At 36.3% G+C, this 27,014-nt stretch overlaps 1 protein-coding gene across 4 annotated transcripts in view; it reads left to right on the top strand.

Annotated features, from left to right (window-relative positions):
- Bx (Beadex) overlaps positions 1-27,014 on the top strand; it is a 72,144-nt gene that overhangs the window by 41,669 nt on the left and 3,461 nt on the right. The window contains exons 1-4 of one of the 4 annotated variants that reach the window (XM_034969368.2): positions 5,960-6,132; positions 21,269-21,424; positions 22,794-22,966; positions 23,604-23,729. In XM_034969368.2, the coding sequence (XP_034825259.1) occupies positions 21,326-21,424; positions 22,794-22,966; positions 23,604-23,729 (398 nt within the window). In that variant the 5' untranslated portion in view covers positions 5,960-6,132; positions 21,269-21,325. Of the gene's footprint in view, positions 1-5,959; positions 6,133-21,251; positions 21,425-22,790; positions 22,967-23,603; positions 23,730-27,014 lie in introns of those variants that run through there. The other 3 variants (XM_069499139.1, XM_069499140.1, XM_069499141.1) reach the window with 3 other exon arrangements.

Genomic DNA, 27,014 nt, shown 5'->3' with positions numbered 1-27,014 from the left:
AAAAATAAAGACACTTGTTTGATAATGTTTTGAAATTCCACCCCGAGGAGGTTAAATAAGGCAGGAAAGTTTGTGCGAAAATCCGTCATGTTCAAGTTATATCGATGAAAATTGATTTTCGGACTTTTAGTTAAAAATGATTAAGATACAGGGTGTAACCAGTATACTAGCAAAAACTTAACGTTATTGTTATACTACCAGAACACAATCCAATACCAATAACTATTTGCCTCATTTTGTAGTTTTAGTGACGTTGAAAAATTACGTTGATCCGTTGCTCCGTTGAGACGTGATTGAAGGACAAACAAACAAACCAATAAACCAACAAACAAACACACAATATGAGTACCTATACTGATAATATGGGTAGTGATGAATTGAAAAAATCCAAATAAAAGCAATGCAAGTAAATCTCAGCGCTTCAGCTGCTTTCCTATCACCTGCTCTCGTCAAAGCACTCTTCATCAGGCTTAGTTAATTATGAGGACATATCAGCTTTATTATAATTACTCATTTTAATGCCGCTGCGCCTAGCGGGTGCCGTGCCTTTTACACCGTTACGACTCTTTCATGTCCCGGTTGTGGGAAATTGAATTTTTTCAGCTTTTAAAGCTTGAAACATATAACGCGTCATGAAAACTACACGACAGATGTTCTAATGTAACTTTTCAAGTTGTTCGTAGAGCTGTCATTTAGTACGGAGATAAACTCTGAAGAAAACGTTGTGTAGGACATAATTTTTTGATTTTTTCAGCTTTTTAAGCTTGAGGCGTGTATTAGTAACAAATAAACGCTACACACTTTCAGATTTACCAGTATTTATATATTATATATATTAGAGATTAGATATCACCATTATCATTTTCAACAGGTATAGGTGCGTCAACTACCTGGACATTAGTCTCTTGTAGGATCTTCCACACGCCATGGTCTTTCGCCGCCTGAATCCAACGTCCCCCTAGTCCTAGTGGGGTCTTCCGATGCAAGATCGCCATTGTAGGACCTTAAGAACCTAGTGTCCATTTTAGGGTCGGATTATAGGGCCAGCTGGGCCTCAGGTACTTGTAAATTGGTAAGAATTGGAAAAAATTGGCATTTTCCTGCTACATTGATAATGTTAGATGTATTTTAAAACGAAACACATTAACCGGGAAGAGACATGGCATGTTTGGGAGGTAACGTGATAAAGAGGAATAAGTTTTGTCAAGTTACGTGTCGGACATAAAAATTAAAATAAATGATGAGGACTTATATGAAAATTCAAAGCAGTGCAGGTGTAACAAGCACTAGTGAAAATTTCGGTATCACATGCACGCACCATTACCTCCATAATTTAATTAGTTTGGAGTGATCATTTCATTAATAGAGGCGATATTTGGCGAGCTCGTATGCCCGCGGCTTTGTCAATTTTAATTAATACCCGATAGGTGGACCGAAATGTTGGAATTCTTCGTTAATTAGCCCGGTTCGAGATTTCTAATAATTTAATTAAAGGAGAGAGTTAATAAGCCGCCCGTCCTAATGGTATTCCGGTTACGCGCTGGCATTCGCGCCTCGGTTCGACTACCTACCTAGTCTATACACGGCATGTATCGAAGGTGTTATTGCTACCTAATGATTATTATTACTATTGATTTATGGTGACTTAAGTTAATTTGGTTTAGTGTTATGATCTGTTTGTTATGACATCTATGAGCCTGTATTGACATTATTATCATCAAAAATTAATTAAGTGAATCAAGATCAAATTACGTATCTAATTTAATAGATTTGTACATCATAAGAAGTATCATTTTTGTATTCTTTGGTATAGATACGTACCTATAAGTAACAGACTAAATAATACCTGCTATTTCGTCTGCGTGGGTGGGCACTCTTTAATTTTCCAGAACCAAAAGTAATTTATATAATATGTCCGTCTCCAGGATGCAAGGTGCCTCTGAAGTTGAACCAAATTTCTTCAAGATCGATTAAGCTGACGGGTCGTGAGAAGCAACAGACAGATAGATACTCTTTTGCATTTGTATAATATTAATAGGTAGGATGGATTAGAGAATTAATACAAAAAACTTTTTGCCCTGGGCTGATTAGGTATATATACAGAAAGTAAACAGAACGCTAGCAATAACGAAGACAGGTTGACTACTGATATGATACAACAAAAAACGCGAAAAATTATTACTGGGTATTTTATCATTGTGTACCTGAATAATCACTACTTAAGGGTCTCACCCTTAATTAGTGATTATGCTACAACTATTACAGTGGTGAAAAAAGATAAGTAGGTACCTAAGTTAAATCATGTTGATAAATCTCACCGTAATATGTAGAAAACTCAGTAACTTCTCCCGGAATCTAACATTTATGTTATCACTTATCTACTAAGTAAAGTATTTTCAGTCAAATCGAAATCTAATGCCATGTCGATGTCAGCCATTTTAAAGCGAACACAACTCCTTAATTTTAAATGACAGACAATCGTCTGCGGGCCCTTTCAAACAAATGGCGAGTTGCTAGTAAATTGCTGCATTATGCAGACAAACATTACATTTTGTTGTCCTCCTCGACAAAGGAAAATTGGTTTGCTTATAGTGACGACATTAAACAAATAAGTTTAAGATTGTAGTAAGTACTTTACCCAAGTAGTTTGTTATTGGCTTAGAAATATTTAGCATTGGCTTCTCTCGCATGAGGTCATCATGTTGCTTGATATAAGTACAAAATATAAATTGAGATAGTACCTACCTACAATATCATCAAACCACTGCAGGACATTATATACATAATAATATTGTGGTGCGTTTGTGCGGAACGTCCCCACTCCGATTGCCATCTCCATATGTCGCGTACTATACATAATCTCCAAACTGCTAAAATGACAGATCTAAATATAGTACTGTCTCGTTCGTAGCGCTATATGCGGAAAAGAATAGTTTGTTTAAAATTAGTCTAAAGATTGTATGTTAGTAGCTCTATAGACGCAGGATTAGGAAGTTTGTCCGAATTATAAGGCAATATATTTTAGAAAGGACAGCTTCCGTTACATCAGCTCACACAAGCATGCCTCGAGGTGGAGACAATATGTATGTCGGCTGTAACCCTTTATCTAGTCGCCGACGGCGGATCCTGAGCAAGATCTCAAAGGAAGCCTTAACCAAACACGGGCAATAAAGTATGCCAATATTTAAGTTGCTTCGGTGCTTCATACCCCTCACGTTACTTAAACTATAAAATTAAGATGGATGGATTGTATAAAATTTTTCGGAGTATTTTTTTATCTAAGTACATATTAAATATATTATTACCTACTAGATGATGTCCGGAACTTCGTCAACGTGAATAGATATAAGTTTTTCAAAAAATCCCACAGAACCTTTTTTGTTTCCATGGATAAAAATTAGCGCGTGAAGCATTCGGGGATAAGCTATCTCCATACTAAACAGCCGAATCGGTTTAGTCATTGTGGCCTCGTTTTGCATTCCCACTTAGGTATATACCTATTCGCTTCTCCGACAAGAGGCAAGTACCGTATCCAGTTCGTAGTTTAGTCAGGCTTAAGTAGAAATGATCATTATTATCACTTAATTATTATAGGTAAATATTACCTTGTAGTACCTACATAGTCAGCCCGGCGCGCCACTTCAGTCTGTCTGGAGGCGTTCAAAAACGAGCTGAACAGATTTTATTCATTTTTTACTTCCCAATAGTGTCTCTCGAATTGACCTTCTGTTCTTATTTTATTATTAATATAGGCCTTCAGAGCGAAGCCGATGCCTGTTAACCAGCAGTTCTTAAAAGACTTAGGCCTGTAGAGCGTAAGAAAGTAGGGAGACTGGCCTGATGTTTTAGGTAAGTGAACTGACATCCAACCTATGAGAACGATTTCAATTGAAATCTTTTGGGAATTTGTGAGAAATGGTATACCTTTAGTTTCGGATTACGAATAACATTTAATAGTGCATTTAGCATACAGTGATCGCGAAAAGGTCGTGGGTTTGAATTGAAAACGTGCAGCACGCTCGTCAGTCAGCGATTATACGCAATTAGCACCTACGAACAATTCGTACCGCTTGATTCTTAAGAGCTTTAAGAGGGCAGATTAAGCGTTCGTGATCTGCGATTTAGACCAATCCCTTTCATTCCGCTTAACGCCTCTCAAGAATGAAGCACAATGCTGCGGTTTAAGGTTACGATCTTTCACAAGTCGATTTCATATAAAAAATAAGCCAATATTTTCCAGACAGAACTTTTTAGCAGAAGGAGGTACCTACCTATCTGATTATTTCGATGTTAAAATGGTTTTAGGTGTTAGGTTATTGTTTAAAAATTTAAATTAAAAAAGCCCGAAAATAAAGACTTCTAGATTACAATAGGTACCTACGTTATTTTAGCAAATGCAAGGTCCAAAAACCAAAGTTTTGAAATAGGTTTCGATAGGTTTCAATTGATATTTTTACTAGTAAAAAAATCCAATATAAAACGGTGTGTTTCTTTAAAACTATCTAGCGATAGTGTCGTTGTTTCACATCCTAATCCTGCGGCCGGCGCGTTGGGAAAATGGCGGAAATTGAAAATAAACATTTCATCTGCGCCCCGGCACGCACTGCCCAAATTCACAATACAACCAATTTGCCGCTGCGCACCGACCACCTTTGTATGGGAATTGAAAAATAATATTACTCTTTTTTTCTACCACGTGCGCGTGCAATCTCGAAAATAAACTATGATTCTTCTATAGTTCCCTTTATATAGGAACTGTGTATGCCAATTGCCAATTGTCATTCGAATTGAAGCAACAAGTGTTAATAGTTACCTTACAACACCAATTTAGTGTAAAGCCTTCTTTTTTAAATTGAATGTCGATATTTTAAACAATAATGTTATAAGTTTTAATTATTCTATCTTTATAGATTCTAAACCGGGGAAGTATTGTGAGGAAGCATGATTTTATCCTCATCCATACTTCATTCATAACTCGGAAAGTCATCTAAAGTAGGTAGGTACATACTTTGATTTTAATGACGCTAATAACATGCTACGTAATATTTGTTTACGTAAAAACACAAAATGTTCATTTTCCTTATTTATGTGCACATAAATAGATGATTTTAATTTAATTGTATTGTCTTTTATACGTCAAGTAACCGCAAAATGATTAAAATATTTACAAATCATTAAGTACCTACAGAAATTACAGTTTCATTCATCTTTGTTAGCTAAGTTTACATAATATAAGGTTAATAATATAGGGATTTCTCATTGACTGATTGTCTAGTAGGTAAGTTTAAAAGGAAAAAAATAATTATAATAATTTTGCAATTTTGATCTGCTCTAAAATTTTTGCTTGAAAATAAATTAAGTTGAATAGCTAAATTAAAACTAAACGCTAAACTAAGATATTATTGGAATTGTTAGTTGCTAGAATTAGCTGTTCAGTTATAGTTTGCGCTGCTCAAACACAATTTTATATTAAAAAATACACTTTAAAACATTAAAAATTGAATGAAACAAATTATAAAGCTCAATAAAAGCTGATATCAAAAAGATTAAAACGTACAAATTTCTCGAATATCTAGCAATGCGGGAGCACTACTTGACTCCAGGTGCCAGATTTTTGTTGACCAGTAGCTACCTAAGATTATGATATTTCTCCGGAAAAAGCACTGAGTTTTGGTAATTGATACCTAATATTATGACATTTCTCCGGAATGAACACTGAAAAATGGGAAACTTTTGTATTTTACATGTACATGCTTCATAGCTAGACTACGTGTTGCTGGTCAGGAAAAACTTGCATACAAAAGATGATTCCAATAAAACCCAATCAAATGAGCAATTACCAATATAACGACACATTATCAGTTGGGAAGTGCATTGGAACAAGCGACTCATTAAAGCCTTATCAACAGGAAGATGATAGTGTTGTGCGTGGGCTCGGCGCGACCATTCAATTTCATTCAGTTTTTACTTGAGTACGGCATCGGGAACACGTGTCCTGTTAATGTCGTTGTGTTTACGGTTTTCAGTAGTACTTTTTTCCTCGTAATATCTGGTAATAAAATTACTATAATATGCAGCGACACTAACGGTTGTTAACTTTGGGAATACATTGAAAGTAACACGTTTGTTTTTGTAAGTGAATTTTGATTATTTTTTAAATTAAGTAGGTACTTAAGTCAGTTTTTGGTTAAGTAACTATTTTTAAGTAATTCAGTTTTCATTTAAATACTGAATAAAGTACGTATTATTTTCCTTCGAAATATATTACGCTTGGACACTGACTTCTTATATGCTTCTTATATTTGGGATGTTGATCGTGGAAAGTTGCATGTTTATTTTTGTAAGTACTATATTTTCATTATTTTAAAGAAAATAACTAAGTAGGTACTATTCGTAAAAACTATTGTAATAATGCATTGTTGTCCTACTTACTTACTATAACTGCATAACAACACTTAAAGATTTTGACACAATACAAAGTAAATAAAAAAAAATAAGACAGTACATTTTTGTTAATCCTAATTTGAATTTTACACAAAAGTTAGCTTGGGCGATTAACCCTAAATACATAATTATATAATTATGTAAGTAGGTACATAATTATATAAGTAAAAGTTTTGGCGCAAAAATATAGATTTATCTACTGTGAAAATAAATGCAGCACTACAAAATTGTTAGTGATGATGTAGCCTACCAATTTAGGTATAATGTATGTATGTATAGGTAAATAAAAACAAGCAATTTCGTTATCATTTTTTACTTAGTTAGCTTAAGGGTCATATATTTTAATTAATTTAAATTGGATTACAGTGTAAAAAAGTAATAATTCTACTTTATTAAATTGATGTTTTCAACCCCAAATTGTTGAAATTAATTACGCGTATCGTCATTAAGAAATTGAATACATATCTTAATTGAAAAATTAGTCTGATAGCCACCTCTCCGGGGCATAATCCAATAATGGAAATAAAATAAAAACATTAATGAAACCATGATCTTTCGAACTAAAGCGTTGCAAAAGCTACGACGTTTTCAATTGTTTTAGATTTTACATATTTTAAAAATTATACCTACTCAGGTAATTAATTAAGAATACACCTTAATAAAGTACTTTTTATCAGGCTAAACTTTGATTGGTAGTTCCAATGTAGGGACCACATTGGAACTACCTACTACTATCTTCTTCATAAGCTCATCGCCCGCACTCACTATTGAGCACGGGTCTCCTCTCAGAATGAGAAGGCCTTGGCTACAGTCTATAACGCTGGGCAAGTGTGGATGGCCAGACTTCACACACCTTTGAGGACATTATGGTGAACTCTCAGGAATGCAGGTTTCCTCACGATGTTTTCCTAAGTGATAAACGCACATAACTCTGAAAAGTTAGAAGTGCGGGTCCGGGATTGAAGCTCAGACCGCCCCGGTTAGGAGGCCGACATCTTAACCATTAGGTTATCACCGCTTTAAAATACTATAATCAGGATTCCCCATACTAAATCAAATAAGATGAAATTTTTTAAAATTGCAATTTTCTCAAAATGGATAGGTTACCTACCTACCTACCTACCTACTTACAATCATTCATTCAGACTGCATCAACAAAAATGTTTATTTATTACTTCCAGGAAGTCTTAATTTTTGCATATTCAATAAGATGCATTAAAAAATGTAATCACTAAAAAGACCGTGTAAATTATAATAAGTAATTAATTAAATGAAATAGACGTTACTCGATAGGCCGCAAACGAATGAATATTTAATAGAATAACTTCCCCACAAATAAAAGCAATTTTCTTGCAGCCCTGCCCAGGGCAAGTGTAATTTAATTAATGGCTCGCATAACACTGATTAAACTATTTCTGGCTTTGAACAACAGGACCGTGGGATCACACCGAGCCAATGGCAACTTCTCGATGCAATTGAACAAAATTGCATTCTATTTTAATCCATTGCTACAAGACAAACTCCTATTTCAATCTCTATATTTTTAAATATTTCAACGTCCGCAATAAATCATATCCGATACCGAAATAAACTTTTGTCCGAGAAGTTTCATTGTTTCCGAAACTAGTTACATTAGTCTATTATTTGTCGGAATGTGAAAATAGCAATCCTATAAGAGATCATAAATAAAACATCGACCGATACCTCCCGATAGCTTTTGTCTAAGCTAATAAATGTTTAATAAGAATTAGGTAAAAGTGGCACTCCCTGGAGCTGGGGGATCTTCATTGCATTAGTGAGGGCGACTGCATAATGTCAGAATTGACACACGCCCGCCCGCACCATCACTATTATATCGTAATATTTTTAATGGAACTCGGACTAATCAAATTTATTAATTCCCTTTAATTCCCGATATTGTATGTTGATAGCTATTGAAATGGAGAAGCGATGTCAGAGATAAAGCTTCATATTTGATCACGTAGCAGAAAACGTTGAATATTAAAGTAAATGGAATAATTATGAGTAGGAGATACCGTATATCCAGTTTCCTGCGTAGAGCGGGTGTGTACTGTATAGCACTTATCTGAGAAACAATTTACTTGATTACTTCTTCCAGAAAAACTCGTTCTCTAATAGATTTACATCTCGATTGAATTTTAATTGAGGTAACGAGGGAGTGCACTTCAATAATGGAGTAAGTTAATTATAAAAAGCAATTGATTTAAATTGAGTGGTGTCGCGGGCGCGGTATGAGTAACAGAAAAAGTTTTCAATTTCACTAAAAGGGACTGGTTTGTGTCTCAGAAGTCTCGTCTGGTTATCGGCTTGTAATGTATGAACTTACTCGCCGCGGCTTTATTTTATAACTCACTTCACGTAATAGGCTCGGAGTTGCTTTAATTCACTTTGCCCCTCGCCGCGCGACTCGTTTACTAATTTAGCTTTGTGCTCATCTTGTAAAACGTGCTAATCGGAGCTGTTGCCGCCGAAATATACATTTCAGTCCGTCCCTTTTTACAGATATAAAAATTACTTGTAAGTACTATTTTTGGCAAGCATTTTCTTAAGTTCATAATATGTTCGACATAAGTTTTTGTAGCATTCCGGGAATGTAGAAATTTTCTTGTCATAAAGTCATCCATAAACATGCTTCATAAATTATCATGACAACGATTTGGAACATTTTACAACTGCTATGAAAGATTCTTTACGATCGATTGCGATGGTGACTGTAGTATGTCTCGTAATTAATTTGAGACGTTTGTTTTATAATGTAATAAAACATCAGCAGTATTGGCTAATATTACAGCTCCGTTACACATGCGTTATATTATGTTAACACGCATCATAACTCATATCCCTTACTCGAAATAAAATGCTTTTTACTTTATAGATTATCAAATAAGTAAATAAATAGGAACAATTTTCTACTACTTAATGCCCGCGACTTCGTCCGCGTGGTTTTAGGTTTTTTAAAATGTCGTGGGAACTTTTTGGTTTTCTGGGATTTAAAAGTGGCCTATTTCCGTTTCCAGGATGCAAGCTATCTTTGTACGAAATATATGACGTCGGCGCTTCGTCCAAGTGGATTAGATGTCTCAAAAATCCTAGGAACTCTGTGATTTTTCAAGATTAAAGTAGCCTATATTCGTCTCTAGAATACAAGCTACCTAGTTACCGAATTTCATCTAAATCGGTTATACGGATGTTCTGTGAAAATGTAGCAGACAGATAGACAGACGGAGACAGTTTTGCTATTATATTAACATGAATAAAAAAACAGACTTAATATTCTTAATCACAATTGCACATTATAACAAAAATACATGTTTTTGTCTTGAGGACGTTTTAATGATTAGTATAGGTATAGTTTTTCTTCATAATTGCATCTGCGTAGATTTAGGTTTTATAAAATGCTAGTAGAATTTTCGAAAATCCTTTTTAGTGAGGAGTACCTACATGAAAAATCGGAAGTTTCTAGACACAGCGAGTCGAGCAGTATGTTGATATGTCAGTCAGCTAGTGTCTCTTTATTTATATTTTTAAATTATCAAATTATTTGAATTATTGTGCCATATTGCAATCATCATTATCGTTATGATCAACCCATCGCCAGCCCACTACCAAGAACGGGTCTCGTCTCAGAATCAGGAGTTTAGGTCATAGTCTGCCACGCTGTCCCAGTGCGGATTGGCAGACCTTTGAGAACATTATGGAGGCACCCTAGGCATGCAGGTTTCCTCACAATATTTTCCTTCACCGTTAAAGCAATGATATTTAATTGCTTGATAAAACGCACATATAATATAATGAACTCCGAAAAGTTAGAGCTGCTAACGGTGATAGGCGGGCCGAAGCCCTGACCTCCCGAATAGGAGATGGGCGTCTTAACCACTAGGGTACCATCGCTTTTGATATCGCAATAAAATACATAGTTTGATAGCGCGGTTTTATTGTAACTTGTTTTGAAAGCTCAACGATACTCGTCACTAATTTATATGTATGTTATCTATCGCCTTATTAAATTTTATTACTGAAACACTCAAGTTAATTAGAATAATTTTAATTATATATTCTGTCATGCATAGAAATGGCTTTTATATGATAGTGGAATCGGTGGTAGGTATAATAATTTAGATAAGTAAACATCATCGAACCGCCTACGCACTGAATACTCCTCCTGCGTGTGGGGTTGAGCCAGTGTTACGTATCCATTCGAGTCCAAAATACTATTGAATCACCCAGAGGGCCTGGCGTAAATCTGTCAATAAGTATAGATGATACAACCTCCAAATAATTTTGAGTCAGTGCTTTAAGACCAGTCTTCGAACAGTGCGTATTGCCAAATACCAGTGACATGTTATGGATCAAAGACAACGACCGCTAATTAATATAGGCCTCATAAGAAAGCTCAGAATCATTCAAAGGGAGACACAGAGAATTATGCTTAGAGATTCTCTACGTGATCAAAACAGAAATGAGGAGGTCCTTGGGAGAACTAGAGTAACCAACATTAGCTCAACGTGTTGCCAAGCTGAAGTGGCAACGGTTAAGGCACATAGTTTGGAAAAACGATTGTTGTTGGGGTCCTAACTTGCTCGAATGGCGACCTGGTACCAGAATGTGCAGCATTGGCAGACCCACCACTAGGTGCACTGACGACATCAAAAGAGTCGTAGGGAGCCACTGGATTCAGGCATCGTAAGACCGTGGCGTGTGGAAGTCCCAATCAAAGACCATGTCTAGCGGTGGACATCATGTCAGTTAACGATGATAGTGATGATGTTGATATAATATTTTGGCACATTAATTCAGCTCTGGTCTCACGTTTTTAACTTGAAAACTTTTATCATAGAGACTGAGAATAATACCTATAAGTAGGTAGGTCGATATGGCAATTGGGGTACGAGGCGGGGGGACGCCCCCCACACCCGCAAGTCATCCGCGCGCCCCGATTGCCATGTCGACACGTCGCGTACTATACTTACCTAAAAATGTAAAATCACAAACTTTTTTACGAGTTAAAATTAACGAGTTCTATGTAGAGATTCCTTGCTAATACTCAATTAGTCTAATTAGAGAGAAATACGACTTACGAGTAAACATCTTTTGCTCTTTACGTAAAATTCCGAGCTTTAAAAATGTGTTTATTTTATCTGCAGTTGTAAACATACGTGTGTGTGAGTTGTATGTTATGAAAGTCCAGTCTGTGGTCCAGTTGCCCGATCCAAATTGAGTTCGACATCTCAAATAGATAAAGCGGTATCTACCGGGTTATAAAGCAAACTTTATAGTTTTGTTTTTGGCAGTTTTGACACCGCTTCTATCTACTTATTTGTTCTTACAGTTGCATCTAACAGTTGTGAAACTTTTAACTTTCTGAGCGTATATTCTACCTGAGTATCACTTACTTTGGCTGTCGAGGGACTTGGTTTGGTTTATTATCGAAGCCTGCATTTTCACCGTTAATACCTACCGTTCGAAGATAGCATTTCTAGTCTGCTTCTGTTTTATACTTAGATGCATATTTTATTTTTTGTCTACGGTCTAATTATAGATAAAGTGTGTTTTACAATACGCAAAGAATTGTCGTTGTTAGAGGATATATTTCGATGACCTTAACTTCAGTAATTCTCACATCTTTTTTCATTCTTAAACATTTTACAAATTAGATAATTTTAATTGTTTTGGTTTAATTGCATAATTTTGTAAAAGCGCGGCTGTAAGGTGGTCGACTTTATAGTTTTGTGAACTGTTCTGGTACATAGTTGGATGTAATCGGTTACACTAACATTTCACGAGCTAGTTCGATTCATTGATACGGTTTGATTATTCCTTAAACTAGTTGACGGAGACACCTGAAAACAATAAACACGAAATTGCCACAATAATCGGTCCTCATGATCAACGCAACGGGCGACAGACAATGGGCCAGATCGCGATAGGGGCTTAGCCGAATAGCAGCTAACTCGATTATGTGGCCATCCGTGATTGTGTTTGAGCCTATTAATGTTTGAATTTCGTTATATTATTGCGGCGGCCCGGTAGCGACGGTAATCCAATATCGTGTGGCATTAACGAAATTTTGCTTTTAACGAACACCGAGTGCTAGGCGCAGTTTAAATGATACTCGGGTGAATAAAAGTTCTACTGCTAGTTGATAGAGTCGATGAGCATAGTTCTTTTTAACCGACTTCAAAAAAAGGAGGAGGTTCTCAATTCGTCGGAATCTTTTTTTTTGAGATTCTTCTTGTGTAGGAATACATATCTATAAGTAAAAGTAATAAAATATAGATGGTTTTACGAACCTTCTCAGTATATCGTCAACAGAAGGTTTTAAATCGATTATTGAAATATGTATTTCTGCATGATACGCATTAATATCTCTTCATTTGTATCTATTGCATTCAATTAAGTAATTTAAGCTACAGTATTGCTGGCATGTCCGTCTCGCACAAAAGTCCCATAAAAATTACGATAATAAAAAAAATCTGTTGACATGCGTCCTAGAGAGTATACTTTTTAGCGCGGCAAAATATCTTAGCACCGTCGCATCGCAAAGCAGAAATTCCAGGATGGCAACAACAGAGCCAGTCATCAAAAGAGATGCAAACAGCATATCAAAATCGAGCCTTGAGTAAATGAAAGAGGCTTTAAACACTACTCATTAAGTAGGTGTTGGAGAACAAACAGAGCTACTCGTAGATACATCGGATGTGCAGGCAGATGCGGCGCGAGACAGGGGGGCGCGTACATTGCTAGATTAAAGAACAACTTAAAGGAAAGCAATCTGCTAAATAAGTGCCGCTGTTGAATCTCAACGTTGAGTATGCTCTGCTATCATTACGGTTTACATTTTTATGAGACTTTATTTCAAATAAAGTTCAAAACTGAAACCCGACTAGGATCCTCTTAATAAACGCTGAAATATTTATATAATAGTTCAATTGGATTTCTGTTGCTTGGTATATTATAATATTGTACTATATTTGTATTTATGACCTCAGTATTTTTTCTTCTTTAATTTGACATCTCACTCGATACAATAGCAAAAGAAAATTTTTGGAGACCCCCACTTTTTGGATGTAACATGCGTCAAATCAATTTGGTTCGTATAAAATGTAGCCTATATAACCTGAACCATAACAACAAATTATAACCTTTAGAAAGAGTTAGCGGTTTCGTAGAGCGTTGCCTCTGTCGTTGAGACCGACAAAACGTCACATATATGAGTGACAGAGAACGCTCTACAAAGCCGAAATCTCATTCTAAAGGTCGATGTATAATATTTCTTGCCGGTGCGGCGGCTCTAGTTATTGTGTCACCCAGTCAGTATCCTTTTATTTTCGGTGCTCCATATCAGATAGTTTTTATAAAATTTACAGTTATCAAATACTATTTCAAATAAAGTATAATTTAATACTAATTTTCTGTGAAATAAGGCCTATTTGTATGGTACAATTATTATTCTAAGAATAAATGAGCTAATTCAACGATAGTTGATTAGTTTATCAGAAATAGATTAGGTAAGCTATAATATTACCTTAATTGGTTTTTTCTGCTGGTAAAAAGTCAAAAAGTTTCCATAAAAATAAATCAGGGCACTCTGAACGTGCGAATCAATAAAAAGATTTTATTTTATCAATTTACTGAAATTAGGAAATTAGAAACGTTACCGTTGGTTGAAAAAAATGTAAATAATTTTCAGCATTGATAAATAACCTTGTAGACTAATGATTGTAATGAGTAATGACTAATATTGCAACTTTTTTGTATTTGTACAACATATTTATAGAAAGTTAAAGTTTATAACTTTTAAAGTGGATTTCTAGGATATCCAAAATTTTGAAGATTTATTTGAAACATACTGTTTAGTACGTCTGAAAAATCCTCAAAATTAAGTGATTTTGTAGTCACATAAAAAAGTGTTGTGTGTGTAGTACGATGGAAAAAAATAGATGGTACGGAACCATTCGTGTGCGAGTCCGACTCACACTTGACCGGTTTTTTTAAATAAAATTACAAAGTAAAGCCTAGTACAAGTCGGGTGTAGTTGGTTGAATTATTTAGCCCGGCTCGTTACTCCAGTCGTTTCCGCAGGTGTGGCAATCATATTGTCTCCACACGGCTGAGGGGGAGGGGGAGGGGGGGCGCAGGCTCCCTCGCGCTTATTCTTTAATCTCGCTGATGAATTATGATTAGCAGAGTGCACTCTATCCTATTACGCGCTGCCTTAAATGGACTCGAAGATTTGTCTTATTAGCTATTATGGTTATTAGATGTTAGGAGTACTTTACGTTGATTGAAAAGCTTCCTGTAAAGAGATACATTTGAATTGATACGGGCTTAGAACTCGGGGTTAAAATAGTTTTAGAACGTTTTAGACGTCTAGATGGGTCATTCTAAACAAATATTGTATTCTATAAAGCTGTCAAAATTAGTGTGACAACTACGCAAAAGTGAGTTGCAGCCCGCATTTTTTTTTAAATTAAGTGAAATGAAATTATTTTATTTTGCCAAATGTGGGCAAAAACCACACACATCCGGTGTGGTTTTTGATCGGAAATAGCCGTCTAGTATGCAGTACAAGGACGTCATTAATTTTGGTAATCATTTCCTAGCTCTTGCTCCCGACCATATCCGCGAGTATTTCGGTTCCCAAATAGCTGTCAAAATCCTTTATTTACCCGGGATAGAAAATAATTATGTTAGTGTTAGGTAGTGTTTCAGCTTAGGGTTGGTGAAGTCTGTTGTAAGAACTCAAAATCGATACGATAGTTGTCTATTTCTGTCATGAAAAATCTCTCTCTTTCAGCTACTTAATTAATGAAGTTTGAATTTCCAAACCTGGAAAAACTTAATTATTTATTCAACAGCCTGGAGCTTCAAAACGTGCAATTGCACCGCTATTATTTCTCATATATAAATTAATTTGTTCGACTGCAACTTTTGGCGCAGTTAAATGCATTCGGAACATGCATTAAAATTTTCCGCCGAAACAAAAACCTTTATGGCCCGTGCAGCCGCGTAATAGCTCGCCCTGGGACCACAAACTCCGATTATCCAAACATAGAGCTCCCGAAACAGCGCTGTGAAATTTTAACGTGTAATTGATTATGAAGTTGGCCACTAATGGGCGAAAATAGTTTCTAATTTGGAGTATGGCGGTGCTGTGTAATTGGTCTCTCTCCGCGTCTGTGTTAATCATTTACGTCGGTGCAACGCCGCGCCGGTCCCTCGCGGCCCGCGCGGGCAGCCTTCAATTTAGCACTGAGTCTCACTTCACTGCTCGTTTGCAATCTATCATTCCAAAGAACAGCCCGAGCCCGCTTTGAGCCGTGATAGCCTGGAGGTTAAATGACATGGGTCCTTTGTTACGTATTTTTGGGATTCTCTGAACACTGAAATACCTTTTCCTGTTGTGTGTTACTTCGTGTAAAACATACAAGTACAATAGGTACAACACATGTACGTTTGTTCATAATTTTTTTAACTCGTGTGTATTTACACTCGAAAGTGTATTGTTATGGTCGTCGTGAGCACTTTCCTGTTATTTTATCGGGTTCTACTAAGAATTTAAGCGATTATTTTGAAGGTTCAGCGATAAAGTTTCCTCAATAACAAAACAGCCTAATATTCACAGGCAGGTTCATTATTAAGAAGATATGAATGAAGTTATGTTATGTTTCCTCTGAATGAATAAAAATACCTACCACTTTATTAATAATCTTAAATTTTGTGAGCTTATTCACAAAGCGTGTACAAACGTTTTTTTTTTGCAAGAAATGGTTTATAAACCGTGCGCTACTAATTTAATAATAATTAATTAGCAGCTATTGAAAATGCAGTATTTTCTTTGTTTTATTAATTCTTTTATTATTTTATATTTGATGGCACCTGGTGGAAAATGACGAGCAGTCCATGATGGAAGCTAAGTTACTTAGAAGTATGTATATTTGGCAGTATGAATGTCAGGTATGGCAGGTTTATTGAATCAGTCCTCCTACTCGGTTTTTATTTGGCACTTTAAAATCTAATTCAGATTTGATGATGAAAACAGATTACAGCACTTGTAAACTACGCATGGGGTTAATAAAAATGTTATTACTCACCTACGAATAAAACAAATCATGCACCAAAATCACAAAACTCATTCAGTGGCAGGAAATAATCCGTACTTTTATTCAATGCGCGACCGATCGTGAAATCTTAATTCGTGCGTATTGACATTCGAAAGTCAATGCTAATGGTCGGCGTGGGTTTTTTTGCGCCTAATCTCGCTGCATTTGCCACGGTTTGTTGTGGAAGTGCGGTGGCATGTCGCTGTCACATCTCGGACGGTAATTATTTATACGAAGCCTTCACTAACTGTCTACTTCGAAAAATTCACGGGGATATACCAGTATGGAATTTGTACTTCCTATTTTTGTCCAATCAAATTCTAAATTTGATCCAATATTCTTATTAGGGTTCCGTACCTCAAAGGAAAAACGGAACTCTTATAAGATCATCTTGTTGTCTGTCTGTCAAGAAACTTAGGTATAGGATATTTTCCGTTGACCTAGAAACCACAAATTCACGGTTTTCGGATTTTTTCCCTTACGTGTGCCTACCTATCTGCCTTTCATGATCCTAGGTCAACGGGAAGTACCCTGTAGATTTCTTGATAGATACGATAGACAGACAGACAACGAAGTGATCCTGTAAGGGTTATTTTTTCTTTTTGTGGTACGGAACTTTAAAAATACGTCAAAATGTACCAATTTACATGTACAACAGTCGTAAGTCATTACTATTAAAATTGCAGTTGTTCTTTTTACGAAATATCCTCAGTGAGTCAGTAACCATATTATCGTATCGCATTGTGACGCGACAGGCGACAGGAAGCGTGCCACAAATTGACACGACAGTCCGCAATCGTACGGAATTCAGTTAACGTTTGTTCAAAATTCAATTCTTTTCACTTCAACGATAATCGACAACTCTTATTCCGTTCACACTGAATAAATTCATAATATAATATTTTACAAACCAGCAACTTTGTTCACTTGAAATTCATATCTCGTGTTCTTGAATAGTTTCTTTAAATGCCAATTTTGACATTTCACTTAGATACCCATACACTTCCTTAGTAATGAGTTTTACTTAGGAGCGAAGAATGTATATACGAGCGAGTCTGAATATAATATTCCATGCACATTTGTGCTCGATCGATATTATATTGTATTTTACAATACACGTAGGTACATGTCGTCAATTGCATATTTATTTTATTTTACATTAACCTAATGGTTTATGCGTTGTAAAAATATGTACTTAATGAATGCGTTGAAATTTATGGTGACGTGAAATATTTATAACTTGTAATTAAATCACTGATTTATTTTAGTTTCAGCGTTATGAGCAACTCTTTACACGTGTGTTGACACCATATAAAAGTATAATTAGGTACAATTTATCATGTCGCACGTTCTGAATATTAAATACTCATGTAACCGGTTTTATTTTACAAGATTTTGCTTTAGTTTGCGCTTGCATATAATTAGCTAGTTTTGGTAGAAAAAGTTCTTAATTAACTAGGTTAATGAGTATTCTATGCCAAGGTTCAAGTCTGAATTTTACTTTGACGTAGGAAGGTGTAAAAAAACTTTAAATAAGCTTGAGCCTTGAGTAATAACAACTCGATGGGTTGATGATGATGATGATGGTGAATGACAATTAGTTTAAATGCCCCTCAACATTCGGGCACAAATCTTCTGAAAACCCACGAAATAATCATTCGTCAGTCAATCATTCATCTTGCGCCGCCATAGAGAAGAACAAATCCATACTAATATAATAACTAATGCGAAAGTGTAGCTATTTGTCTATCTGTATGTTTGAAACCTTTTCACGGCCTGACTGACTGACTGATCAACACACAGCTCAAACTACTGGACCGATAGGACTGAAATTTGGCATGCAGATAGAGCTATTGTAACGTAGACATCCGCTAAGAAAGGATTTTTGAAAATTCAACCCCTAGGGGGGTAAAAAAGGGGTTTGTATGTAGTCCACGCGGACGAAGTCGCGAGCATAAGCTAGTGTATCTATATACCCATGTGCAGACACATTCCAGGCTACAATGTCATCCACAGCTCTTTTCACTTAAAACTATCGGTACCTACTAGTACAAAAATGTAGACAAAGCTATGGTGACTATGCTCCAGTTGGTACAGTTGATTAGTTTCCGTGGAATAAGTAATCACGTTCACAATTCGAGACGCGGTGCGCATGTTTCCGGTCAATATCCGGACCCATTATTTATGCCGGATCGCTCCAAAACATACAAAAATGACCGGCTCCCATTCGTCACGAGCTCACAATGCTTATTGTTTTAGCCAGTTTGCACTACGGGTTACTGTTACTAGTAAATTAGAAATAGAAACCGAAGAGTCGTCGAACTTTAGACCTGCAGTAATGGAAAACATGGGTGTGTTAAAATGTTACATTAATTCAACAACCCATCGCCAGCTCACTACTGAACACGGTCTTCTCTCAGAATGAGCAGGGTTTGGCCATAGTCCACTACGCTGGCCACGTGTATTGGTAGGTATAGTGATTGGCAGATTTTATACAACTTTGAGAAACATTGAGGAGTACCTATACAAAAGTTAAAACTGTTTAGGTACGTTTAAAGCAAAAGCACAGAGGATGGTAATACCTCCTCATACTGCGACAAAAGTGTCGTTTAACAAAGTTATGAAAAATGGCCGCTATATATTTTTTGATCTATTCTCACGTATTGTTCTTGTAAACGTTTTTTATTTTATTAAAAGAGACACTAAAATTGTAGGTCTAGTCTTGTGGTCATCTATCTTCGCGATGCAGGCTATCTGTAGCTATCATCAAAATCCGTTAAACAGTAAAAGTAACCGTGAAAAGTAGCAGACAGACAGACAGACATATTTCCGCATTTACAATATTAGTATGGAAGTATGGTTATATCAATATATAGGATTAACCGTGACGATTGCTCCGTGCCTGACTTTATTGCTTGACGGCCACTTTTTTAATCTGGGTGGTTTAAATTACTGTTTTTATTAGCATTTATTCGATATTTGAAGGCATATAATTAGCTAGAGTTCGTGAACGGAGTCATGTTTCACGTTCTCATTAACCGGTTGACTAGTTGTGCTAATTTTTTGCAACGATTATTATTTATTATTACCGTTGATATTTTCATGGATTCATTTTGGATGCAAAATACCTTAAATAAACCTTCATGCAAAATATTTTTTTCTGCTTTCTTATGATATCTCTATGGTTTTCTTACTACTTATTTTTTATAAATTGTTAATAATGAACACAAAAACTACGCTTAAAGAGGTAAGTCGAGTAAGAGTGAAGTCAATTTGCCTTCTCATTTCTAATTCGAACGTCCTTCCAGCTTTCCTCTCCAATTTTAATATGGGTACCTTCGAGTCAAGAGTGAATAGGCATCTTCTAGGCAAGCGCGCTCCATCTTAGGCTGCATCATCACTTGCCACCAGGTCTGATTGCAGCCAAGCCCTAGTCTATACATTAAATAAAAACGTTCAAGTAGGTACACTTTGTATATTGTTTGAAAGATGCTAGGTATTTTTTTTTCACTCGTACATAACAACTTTAAAGAAATAATTAAATGTTTGTAACCAGTTATAACTGCATGCAAAAATATAATTATGTGTGTTTACCCATTACATATTCTCAAATATTGTCTATGGGGGTCCCGCATAAAAATTTAGAGCGTGGATAGAAAAAAATACCTACCACATATTTTTCAAGTTATGCAACCATTGTGCAACGGATCTACTGAAAAGAGCATTACTGTATTAATTGTCTTAACTCAATAGTATTTCTTGTACGAAGTTAAATAAAAAGTACTTAAATCACTATTATAACAATTACATTTCCAAATCAACATAGATAAAAAACTCATAGAAAGAATAATTATAGATGAATAATTAAACTAAAGATTTTCAAGAAGACTACTTTTTTACATAGGTATCTCTAGAAAAAGCTTTCTTTAAACATATTTTTCCTTTCTTTTTCTATACACTGGACCCAGTTTGTTTTTATTTAGATGATCCTTTCGTCATAGCCGAAGAGTTGATGTAAAATTACACTTTTGTATTATTTGGTAAGAAACTGATGATTTAATGCTATAAAAATAGATAAAAGTGATATTCAACTTTTTGCTGTGTTTTGTCTTTTCGCTTGAAGTAAACTCGTTGGCATTGACCTTATTAACTTTTTGTAAAAAGTTATTGTTACCTCAGAAACTAAGTAGAACAAACACAAAAAGAGTTTCGATTATTTATACATTTCAATATTACTGAACTTATTAGATAGGTGTTTCTAGTAAACGGAATTTTTGCTGAGAATACCTTTAGACTATAATATATTTTATCATTTTGAGAAGGTGAGATGAGATGCTGGGTTCAATAAAATAGGGTCTTGGACTGTAGATAGTAATAAAATGATGTGATTTTTTTTATCGCGGTAGTTTATGGGGCTAGAATTCATTATTAAAGAGAATTATTTAAAAAATATCATGATTTTTGACTGACTGATTGATTGACTGACTGATCTATTAACGTACAGCTCAAACTACTGCTCGGCATGCAGATAGCTATTATGACGGAGACATTCGCTGAGCAACGATCTTTGAAAATTCAATCCATAAGGTTATAAAATAGGGGTTTGAAATTTGTGTAGTCCATGCGGATGAAGTCGCTATCAAGTAAGTAAGATAAACTCCGTAGCTCTTGTGTCAATAGTACGTTATTGTTTGTTACAGTGCGAGAGGCGGACGCCGCAGCAGGCAAGCGGCGGCAGTCCAGGGCTGGGTTCTCACATGCTCGCCATGGATGTCACCAAGGAGGCGCGCGCATCTCCCCTCCCTGCTGGCAGCCAGACCGGCGCCTCCGCGGCCGCACAACCTTCTCAACCACAGGTGCAAATTGCTACTTTATCTCATCAGTTCTCATCTACAAGACTAAATTTTCCCTGATCTGATCTGGTCAGATCAGAGAAAATTGCCGTGGCTAGCTAACGGCAAAAGACGTGCCACCAAGCGATTTAAAGCGATCACGCACTCATCCGCTTCGAATTCGTGAAAATATATAAAAAATATCTGCGTCATATGTCATAAGCTACCATACAAATAGTTCTATGACTACTTCGGATCGTATTTTCACGGATCGGATGAGTGCGTAACTACCCTTAGCTTTCTGGTACGATGCCGTGTAGAAACCAAAGGGGTATTGGTTTAATGAAAACTGTCATACCCCTTCCAGGTTAGTCCGCATCCATCGTAGACTGCAACATCATTTACCTCAAGGTGAGATTGCAGTCAAGGGCTAACTTGTATGTGCATTAAAAAATAAAAAACTAAGTTACGCCAGAGTAGTCAGTGCTACAGGAGCCACTCAATCTTCCCAATGATATGACGTGAAAAGCCTATAAGTAGGTATGAGAGCAGGCAAAAATTCGATTCTTTTTCACTGAATTCCAAACTCCAGTTACGATGGTTATTTTTTCGAACACAATAGAAAGCTCAAGCCACAACAAGCCTATATAATTATTTTAAACTAGTTTATTCGCGCGACTTCGTCTGCGTGGACTACATAAATTTCAAACCCCTAGTTTACCCCCTTAGGGGTTGAATTTTCAAAAATCCTTTCTTAGCGGATGTCTAAGTCATAATAGCAATCTGCATGCCAAATTTCAGCCCGATCCGTCCAGTAGTTTGAGCTGTGCATTGCTAGATCAGTCAGTCAGTCAGTCAGTCACCTTTTCTTTTTATATTATATAGATAGCTCTATCTTATATTAGCCACAGTATAAGAAGAGACTATCCTCACCCTAGGTTTGGTTCATATTGTTAGGAAATTATATTCACGGTTTTATCTTTGATGCCACCCACATTTCCGCAAGCCCTAAAATTTATGGTTTCTGATAATTTATTTAAATTTTAACAGAAAATTAAATGTGCAGCAAAAACAGGATGTGGTACTTACATTGACTAATTAATTATTTCCTTTCAAATTTTTCATTAGTTAAAATATTAAGTAAGTATAAATTGTTAGAAGGAAACTACCAAGGAAGGAACCAAGGAAGTCACAGACTATAAGTCAAAAATTGAAGATGAATGCGCCTTTGCCTAGAGTTTTGCCGAACTGCTTTCTTTTTCGCTTGTTTTCCGCGTTTTACAAAAATTAGATAAATAATTGTAAAGAGAGTTCGTTTTCTCAATTCCCATAGGTAGGTAATTCCCGTGATATGACAAATAAATACAATATAAAGTTTTTTTTATTGAAGCAGATATGTGCTGGATGCAGCAAGGTGATCACAGAGAGGTACCTGCTAAAGGCGCTGGACCAGCTGTGGCATGAAGACTGTTTAAAGTGCGGCTGCTGTGACTGTCGGCTGGGCGAGGTTGGACATACGCTGTACACGCGGGCGAATCTTATACTATGCAAGAGGGATTATTTGAGGTGAGATTAGTTTTAATATTCACCATCATCATCACCCCAACCCATCGCCGGCCCACTACTGAGTCCGGAAAGTTTTAATACGAGGAACTGTATGAATTGCTGCAGTTGCAGCGTTAATGGCTTCTTGCTTTGTCTATCCAAACTAAAAAATCTTTTTAATGAGCCTCTTTACCCCAGAAATCTATTATTTTCTAGCTCACATCATCATCATCATCATGCTCAATTACTAGCTCACTAGTGAGCATTGGTCTCCTCTCAGAACGAGAAAGGTTTGTCCACAGTCAACCACACTGACTAAGTGCGGATTGGCAGACTTCACATACCGTTGAGAACACTATGGAGAACTCTCAGGCATGAAGGTTTTTCCTTCACCGTTAAAGCAATTTCCGAAGAATTAGAGATACGTGCCCGGGATCGAACCGCCGACACCTGAATTATAGGAGGCGTAAAAGTTTAGTGGGATACTACCTATGTGAAGTTAAACTTCTTGGTTTTATGGTCGAATATGAGTAAATGCTGATTTACCTCAAAATTCAAATGCTCTTACGAATGGCTATACCGGGCCGTTATGTAACCCCAGCTTAACCGCTAAGCTATCTAGCTCGTAATTATTATATTTAAAGAAAATCTTTGGCAGGCTTTTCGGCAACACGGGCTACTGTGCAGCGTGCAATAAGGTGATCCCGGCGTTCGAGATGGTGATGCGCGCGCGCAGTAACGTCTACCATCTTGAGTGCTTCGCGTGTCAACAGTGTAATCACAGGTAAGATATGCTATAGTTATCTTCTTTATAAATATATAAAAATTCAGCTTTCGTATGTTTGTTTGTGTCCGCAAAACTTGAAAGTAGTCGATGGATTGGTTTGAAATTTTTAGACAACGTTGAATTTGTACCTTAGTGTTTTTATATACTTTTTATACCGGAGTTCCTGGGGGAACGGGGTTGATTTATTTCCCTAATAATTAATATTAAACTGAGTGAAGTATGACCGAATTATGCTAGTTTACTATAAGAAATTGCGACTTATATACGAGTTTATCAATGCTAAGAGCATAACGAGTAACCAAGTTCCAAACTATCCCGCGCGAGATTGTAAACGAACAGCGAAATCTGACTTCAAATAAGTACACAACTAAAAATGTATTCAGGCCACAGTTGAAACTTTAAACTGTATCGTATGAATCCTTAATGCTGTTCTCCACATTTATCGCATCACAAGTAGATTCGCGATGCGAGCTCACTTCATTTTCTCACCTGTCAAAAGCGATTGCGTCCGTGAAAATTGAGCAGGGACGTTGCTATATTGAATACAGGTCCAGTTTGGGACTTCTTTTGTGAGAGAGATGAAATATGCAAAATGATATGATGCGGGAAAGGGACGGTTGCGTTGTCTAACGGCAGCTCTCTATGGTTTATTCAACTCACGGACGACAAACAAAGAGCGCGATTAAATTTTCCGCTACATAAGAAGCTACATGCAAAGGAAATTTGCTTTTAAAACACCCGCGATTGCTTTTGTGCGTTGCATAAATTTGTTATGTTTTACAACAAAACAAGAGTTTGCAAAATAGGTGTAGAGTTTTAATGTTCGATTTAGTTGTATACTTACTTATGTTACGGTTCCTATTTATAACTATGAATAAGAAACCTATATAAGATCACGACTTCGTTATCAGTCTGTCAGTCAAGACCTTTTTTCTCAGAAACACCTAGAGGTATCAATTAATTAAAAATTTTGAGCCACCATTAGTGCTTAAAAATTTAAGCCCAAATTTTGGGACGTATATTCTGGTGATGTAGTCAATCACTAAGAAAAACAATTGGGAACACGTCACAGCTGGAAAACTAGATTAATATAGGAAAAAGCTTCATATAAAAATGATAGAAGGTAACCTACCTAAGGTCGGAAAATAACAAATTAACTTCAAATTCCCTGAACACAATTTAGTAGAGCTGTGTTTAGTCAGTACAGTACGAGCCCAAGAGTAGTGTGTCGGTAAACAGGTAAACTGTGCTTGATTTCCCCGCGCTCGCTCAGATATTGCGCTGAGCGATGATGCACCGCTTTACTGGAACTTATTAATGAATCTGTCGATACTGACTAGTGCAGGATATTAAATGTGGAGAGTATTTATAGTCTCCGTCGCTAGGGACTTGTAGAGATAAAGAGGAATTTATCTAGCTGACTGTGAAATATATACACTAGTGTTGGACAACAGGTTAAGTGACAAAGAACACATTATTAAAAGTTTTAATCTATTTATAGCACACTTTGTTTCACATTATGTGAAGTTACGTATGTTTCAAGTAATCAAATATTACTTGGTTTCCTGACGATGTTTTCCTTCACCGTTAAAGCAAGCGATATTCAATTACTCAAAACGCACATACTTAACGCCGAAAAGTTGGAGGTGCCCGGGATCGAATCCCCGACCTCCGATTAGTAGGCGGACGTCCTAACCACCAGGCTATCACACTGCACAATCTCTTTACTGTGCTTTAAATTGCTCGTAGCTGAAACGTTCGTGCACAAGATGGGTTGAGTTAAAATATCGAATAAGATTGCAGGCGCAAAGTAGCAATCCACTGGACTGCGTCCGCGTAAATAATAGAGAGGTCGCGAGATTGGAGCCAGTCTGAATGGTTTATACGTCACTTGTGGACCTTTACCGCTTCGCAAGAATCTGTGTGATGCCTTGCCTCTATTGTGTATTCATTTTGACTGCTATGTTATTTCAGTTTCAACGTTATAAAGGTTCTTAAAACGGATAATGTTATATTTTTAACGGTTGATCTAATTTATTAGAATAGTGTTATGTCTAAGACATACTAGGTGTTACTAGTCACATAATGCAATATTATGTATGAAAATTCTTCAGTGAAAGTACTCACGACCCGTAATGAGAACAATGACCTCGTTGTTATAATACTCATTTAAGGTCAAAATTGTTGATAGTGCACAGTAACTAAGCAGCTATGTACTCTATTGGTGCTAGGGGGATTTTCGCAACACCACGTGAATTTAGGTTTTCAAAAATCCCGTAGAAAATCTTTGAAAATTTTCCGATATTAAAAGTAGCTGAATGTCTCTCTCCAGGTTTTTAAATATATGCAAAAATTCACGGTGGATCTATTGCGGTGATTGAAGGATAAACTAACGAACATACACACTTTTACATTTACAATATTACTAGTAGGTAGTGATCATATTCTACTAGTATGCGAATGAAAATGATCAGAGTTGAAAGTTAAATATCGTGACACAGCAGTTGCATCATCATATAAACATAGACTCAGCGCAACAAAAGTAAAAACAAAGTACCTACAAACCGAAAAATAAAATAAAAATAGTTTTGCATATTTATACATATTTACTCAACAATACGGCAAGCTATTAAATATCACGTACAAATCAATTTCCACGGCCGGCCGGCAGAAATCTGAATCCAATTTGCTGGCTGTCCGATGTGAGCGGCGGACGCCAGATATCGAGGGGGGCGAATATCGCTAAACGGCTAAATAATTTAGTAGCAATCTGCTGGCGCGCCCGCGGCATCGCCACGGAAGCTGCGCAGATCGTGTGGGCCTTTATGCCTTGTTCCTATCAATGTCTGCACACGGTCTGGATTAAGTGCCACTGTCACTTATAAATTGAAGACAATTTATTACGGATAACTTGGTAAGGAATATAGACCACAAAACAGGCGCACGGCTAGTAAATATGTTAAATTAAGGGTAGAAGGGTAGTAATGGTGGTTCTGCCCTTAGTTGAAGAATTGGTCAATTGCGTGTCAGAAGTCAGAACACGCTATAATATGATTTAGTCCAATGTCCAAAGCATCCAAAACTGCAACTTTGAATGTCATTTTCTCGATTTTAGTAGTTCCTTTTCTCTGGTTTTTTTTAGGAAAACATCAAAGACGAAGTGAGTTTAAAATACTTACCTATTCAACGAATTCCGCTCGAGGGTTCAACAAGGTACTATAACTGTAAATTTAAATGTTACAGTTTTAAGGATTTCTTTTTAAAATTGCTGTGACACACAAA

Source organism: Maniola hyperantus, chromosome 6 (genome assembly GCF_902806685.2).
Source record: "Maniola hyperantus chromosome 6, iAphHyp1.2, whole genome shotgun sequence".
In the NCBI taxonomy this organism is placed as follows: domain Eukaryota; kingdom Metazoa; phylum Arthropoda; class Insecta; order Lepidoptera; family Nymphalidae; genus Maniola; species Maniola hyperantus.
Note: the sequence above shows the minus strand (reverse complement) of the source record. Positions and strands in the feature narration are given on the sequence as shown.